This window comes from Galeopterus variegatus, unplaced genomic scaffold (genome assembly GCF_000696425.1).
Source record: "Galeopterus variegatus unplaced genomic scaffold, G_variegatus-3.0.2 Scaffold1607, whole genome shotgun sequence".
Classification (NCBI taxonomy): Eukaryota; Metazoa; Chordata; class Mammalia; order Dermoptera; family Cynocephalidae; genus Galeopterus; species Galeopterus variegatus.
Genome location: NW_007727718.1, coordinates 347,271 through 353,542, shown reverse-complemented (window position 1 = coordinate 353,542; position 6,272 = coordinate 347,271). Strand labels below are relative to the sequence as shown.

At 38.0% G+C, this 6,272-nt stretch overlaps 1 protein-coding gene across 1 annotated transcript in view; it reads right to left on the bottom strand.

Moving 5' to 3' along the window:
• Positions 1-3,626: 3,626 nt before the first annotated feature.
• The window catches only part of ANXA3 (annexin A3), a 70,413-nt gene continuing 67,767 nt past the window's right edge, over positions 3,627-6,272 (bottom strand). Inside the window, exon 14 of the mRNA XM_008577936.1 lies at positions 3,627-4,198. Within this exon, the coding sequence (XP_008576158.1) occupies positions 4,139-4,198 (60 nt within the window). The 3' untranslated portion in view covers positions 3,627-4,138. The remainder of the gene's footprint in view (positions 4,199-6,272) is intronic.

Below are 6,272 nucleotides of genomic sequence, written 5' to 3'. Positions count from 1 at the left end.
CAGGGAATCCTTGAAATGTCTGAAAAAGAATTTAGAGTAATGATCTTAAGAAAACTTGAAGAAATAAAGGAAGACTCAATTAGAGAACACAATGAAAGAGTAATGATCTTAAGAAAACTTAAAGAAATAAAGGAAGACTCAATTAGAGAACACAATGAAACAAGAAAAAACATCCAGAATAAGAAGGAGGAAATCTACAAAGAGATTAATACCATAAAAAAGTGTAGCAGAACTTCTAGAAATGAAAGACTCACTCAACGAAATAAAAAACATGACTGAGAGCTTGAGCAGCAGGGTAGAGCAAGCAGAAGAATGAAATACTACCATATGCAACAACATGGATGAACCTGGAGAAACTTACGTTGAGTGAAACAAGCAAAGCACAGGGATAAATACCGCATGTGCTCACTCATATGTGGGAGCTAAGAGAGAAAGGAAGGCAGGAAAGAAAGACCACAAGGCAGGAAAGAAAGACCACAAGGCAGGAAAGAAAGACCACAAGGCAGGAAAGAAAGACCACAAGGCAGGAAAGAAAGACCACAGTAGTCCCATGATCCAACAGAGGGAGGGAACATTCCTAGGGCTACAAATTGGAGTTGAGGGGAGGGGGAAAAGGGAGGGAGGTTGGGGGAAAATTGGAAGGGGACAAAGAGTACAAAAGCAATTTCTGGTAATGAGTATGCCCCCAATATGAATGTGGCCCCCACATCATGGGCAGGAGGGGGAATAATCAGCTTTATATCTCATGAATATTTGAAATAAAAAAGAAAATATATAAATATATATAATTGCCCTGAGTATCAAAAAATAAAAATAAAATAAAATAAATAAATTTATGGATGACTGGATAAGGGAAATGTCATATGTATACACAATGGAATACTACTCACCCATAAAAAAGATTAAAATCCTGCTGTTCACAGCAGCATGGATGAGCTTGGAGAAAACATTCAAACATTCGATAACATAATTAACTCTCAAAATGTATCTTGTATCACTAGTGGCCTACTTGACATCTCTACTTACATGTTAAGTGAAACAACCCAGGTGCAGAAAGAGACATACCGCATGCCCTCAGTCCTAAGTGGGGGCTAAATAGATAAATAATAAAGAAAGAAAGAGAAAGAACAATCATGATACGATGAACTTTTAGAAGGAGAAAACAATACCATGGTTACTAGAAGAGGAAAGAGGGAGGGGAGGGAAGGAGGAGGGATTAATGAGAAACTAATGAGCAATTCGTCAATGGACATAAAGAATGATTATGTACTGTAATGATGAATAAGCTAACTATCCTGATTTGACCATCACATGTTGTACAGAACTATTGGATTGATAGTCAACTTTGTTGACTTTCCCACAAATATGTATAATCACTTATGCTTCAATAAAAAAGAAGAAAAAGAAAAGAAAAAAGTATTTTGTATATGGGTAAAATTTCTGAACTTTTCTGCAAGCCTCTCCTTGGTGCAATGATATTAGTTCCTTTTCCCCAACCTAGGAAGCTGAGACGCAGGTATACTTACAGATGTTTAAACCTAAATTCATTTATATAGTCAAAATGCATAGAGTAAAAAGAACTTCATTTGTTCAACAAAGATTATAAAGTGCCTTTTATGTGCTGAGCATTGTTCTAAGCACTAGGGATCCAGCAAGTGAGGCAACAGACAGAAATCCCTGCATTCAAGTAGCTTACATTCTAGGGTTGAGAAGAACTGTGGCCCTGGGATGGGATAAACTCTAAGGCAAAATGGTGGTTAAGAGCCTGAACACTGGAGTTGAGCTACTTGGGTTTAAATCCTGGATCTTTCCATAGCAGGGTACTTAATTTCTCTAAGCTTCCATTCCTGTATCTGTGAGTTAGTTTCCACGTTGTAAGGTTGCTTGAGAATTAACAATTTAAAATATACGACACCGTTTAACATAGTATCTGATACATAGTAAGCGCTCAATGAGTGTCAGCATTGATTTATTGCTTAGTGATACACTCATTCATCAAATCACTCAATCCAAAATCATAGGGGCATACTTGACACTGGGCTACCTTGATTACCATGTCTACTTAATTTCATCTCCTAAATATTAGTTTTCTTTCTTTCTTTCATTCTCCCCTGCCATCTCATAGTTCAGGCTGACATTTCTAGTATTGATTATACAACTAGTTTGCTAGATGGGCTCCCTGCCTCTAGCCTTCTTCTCCCATATGTTTCCCCTGCATCCCCCAATCAAAAAAAATGTGACCACATCATTCCCCTGATTGAAATCCTTCTGGAATGCTCCTTCCATGATCCTCACATGCTTGTAAATGCTTCAGTGTAATCTGATCCCTGCCTACCACCAGTCACATTCCCTCGTGTGCTAAGCCACAACCACATTACAGTTTTGGTAGAGCATTCCTTCCATGATCCTCACATGCTTGTAAATGCTTCAGTGTAATCTGATCCCTGGCTACCACCAGTCACATTCCCTCGTGTGCTAAGCCACAACCACATTACAGTTTTGGTAGAGCAGTGCACACACCATGCAATTCCATAACTCTGATTTTGCAAGTGCTTTTACCTGTCTAGTGCACACACCATGCAATTCCATAACTCTGATTTTGCAAGTGCTTTTACCTGTCTGAAGAGCCTCTCCCCTTTTTTACTGCCTGAGTTTGTGATCTTCAGTAGGCTGAATTCCTGCCCCTGCCCACAATGTCACTTCCCTGAATGCAAGCGGTACAAACAGTGTTGTGCTTATCTGCTCATGTCTCTCTCCCTAAACAGATTTTAAGCTCTTTGGCAAAAGGATATGAGTCCTAGTCCCCTTTTTCATCTAGTACTTAGCACAGGGCTTTGCACATGGTAGGTGAACTGAAGTCTGCTGAAGGACGGCTGCAGCATTGTTGTGATCACTCTGATGTTAGCCTTAATAATGATAGCTAACAGCAATTGAACACTTACTACCTCCAGGCACAGGGCTAAGTGCTTCACAGGCATTGTCTTACTTAATCTTTAAAAAATTCTATGACAAAGGTAGGTACTATAATTATCTCCATTTTACAGATAAGAAAATAGGCTTCACAGCGTTTAGTAGTTGCCAGGGTCACTGAGCTGTAAATGGTAGGGCAAGGAGTCAAAACCAGGTGTACTGGACTCTAAAACCCTGTGCTTTATTCCCTCATGCATTTTGGAAATCCCAGAACAAGAAATAACTTCTCCATCTTTCTGAAAGATCTCAAAAAGTATTCATCAGTGGACTGTATTGACGAAAAGCCCTGGAATCCCACATCACTATTGCAGTAGGATCATTTCTATTCTAGTCCAGAATAATAACTGCATCTGGAATTGTTTACTTCATATATTTCATATCAGTCAGGGTATTTCATTAAGGTCCCATTCAAAGATAACATGAGGGACTTTTAAAAAATGCATAGTTTTGCCAACTTAGGGGAAAAGGAAACCTTAGAGACTTGATTGTAAATACCCATTCTGGGAAAGCAGAATTTAGTATGAAACAACCACAATTCATGCTTGCCATTCAGACAGGAAATGGTTAGATTAAGTGCTCAGCAGATGTTTCTGGAGGCTGAAGTAACATCATGTATTGCCACTCTTATGGCTTGATCACAACTAGAAAAGTCAGGCCAGGGTCACATACATCATCATTTTATTCCTTTTTTAAAGAAGAGCATGATTAACAAGGTGACAGATAAATGGAAGCAATGACAGCTTTCATAACAAAAATGTGTTTTGAAATAACATTAGTTGTTAGCACCAGCCCAATGCTGGTAGACTCTAAAAACAGACAAATTATCTTTAACAAAGGCAGCAATTTTTATTACCCTGCTTTATATTTAATGGGTTAGAACTATGCAGATTCTGACTTTCTAAGCAGAAATATGAGTGTAATTTGGATAGTGTTACAAGATCCTTAATACCATTTTAAATTTCATTTATAAACTACTACATTATAAATGAGGTGCTCTAAAATAATCACTTTTGTTGTTATTGTTGTTATGGGACAATAAAAATTTCTATGAGGAAAACAGGTTGCTGTTTACACTTGCTTACACTTTTAAATATTGTGGGAAAGAAATGAGCGGAGCCTTGGGAAGAGCTCGTCATGGGAGCAGGTGACTTTTGGAGATCATCTTCACTCAGTCATCTCCTCCACAGATCTTTAAGAGGGTGATTTCATAGTCTCCAGAGGTATCTGACTGCAAAGAACAGGACCAATAGAGAAGAACAAATACAGCATAAATAAGGAGCGGACCGTAAATGAATAAAATCTCACAGCACTAGGGAATTCACTAGGGTATGAGATTCATTAGCTGTACCATTTAGCAAAATGCACCTGCAATTCCATTCTTCTTTCATACCAGAATGTAATGTTCCGGCCCAGCATTTTCTCTATAATATGTAACATTTAAATTCTTCCTGATAGATTGCAATTAAATTTCAATTTGGGTTTAAAAAAATAAGATTGTATCAACTGCATAATGTTAATTTCTAACAAAACTTTTTAAAATTGTAGTTTTGATAAAGCTAATATTTATGAAATACTCTCTGTTCCAAGGCTTAATGTGTATTAACTGCTTTAACTCTTCTAAAAGTTGTATGCAGTAGGTGCCATAAGTATCCCCATTTAACAGATAAGTAAAACAAGAAAAACAGACGTTAGGAAACTTGTCCTGAATCATACAGAGAGTAAGTGACAGAGGCAGGAATGGAACCCAGATAGCCTGGCCCATTAACACCATCCTACACTGCCTGACTTAAGAAAGTGAAATGAATCATGTCCCTAATGAGTATGATTATCAGTTCCTTTTTCCTAGGCTAGGTGAAAAAAGATCTTGGCTTAGAAAAAATACCATGTGAGGTTAAGGCTTAAAGGACAAAGAAACCATGTCTGCTCTGCAAAAGACTTCATCAGAGGTAAAACTTGGTTTTTAACCTGGATTGCCTAAAGTCCTCACATTATTTTTATTTAATCAGGGCAACCCAACCAGTGAGCACTTTTCATCACTTAAGTTTCACATTTGGGAAACCTGTCACTGGGGTAAATTACAGTACGTAGTGATGTAAAGGAAGTAATGAAAAAGGCCATTTAGTGAAAAGGTTAAGCATTACTTTCATTGCAAGACACAGCAGGCATTAATATACATTCTTCTAGCCATCTCTGATCAGTGTTGTAAACAATCACTAGGGGTTCTACAAGTTAGTCAAGGAAATACATCCAAGCAGCTGAACACAAAGCTATACATAAAATTCTGATTCACTGTAGGGACTAAACAAATGTCTATCCTTTTTCCTATCTTTCTACCTTTCTGCCTTCTAGTCGTACAAGTAGCTCATATAGCTATTCTACCTATATGGCATTTTAGAAATTGTTTTCACAAAAAAAGTTAATGTATTTTTTAAAAGCTTTGAACATAATTTATGGCTTTCTAATTAGGTCATATTAACTGTTTTTGAGAAACTAACTAAATGTTTCTGTCAGCCTGTTTTCAACAGTGGTACCACGGTTCTCTCTTCTCCCAACTTTGATCTCATCTTTTGTCTTCCACATTACTCAGTTCTGACAATTGTTCTTTGTGGTGTTTTTCAGGTTATTCCTATTTCCAATCTGACCACAGCAAATCTAGTCTAGGTTCTCATCTCTTGTCACTAGTTTGACTCTAGATTCATCAATCTATATTCCCAAGGTGTTAAATCTTATTGCTTTGTAAGTCAAATCCAATAACCATCATATCCATCAACCTTACAAACATTTTCTTGCTCTTATCTTGCTTTTCTGTCCGCGAGACACAGCATACTATTGATCTCGCCCTCCTGGAAACATGTTCTTCCCTTGACTTCTGTCCTACCACGTGGTCCTGGCTTTTCCTCCTCTTCTCTGGAGTCTACACCTCTGTCTTCTTTGCAGGTTCATCCTCTTCTATCCAGCCACTAACTGTTGCGAGACACAGCATACTATTGATCTCGCCCTCCTGGAAACATGTTCTTCCCTTGACTTCTGTCCTACCACGTGGTCCTGGCTTTTCCTCCTCTTCCCTGGAGTCTACACCTCTGTCTTCTTTGCAGGTTCATCCTCTTCTATCCAGCCACTAACTGTTAGTGATGCTTAAAGCTCAATTCTAAGCTTTCTTTTCCTTTCACTCTATATTTTCTCCCTACAGGATTTTCACTCATGTCCAAAGATTCAATAACATAACTTACTCCGGGAGTGTATCTCGTATCACTAGCAGCCTACTTGACATCTCTACTTACATGTTTCAAAGACATCTCGAA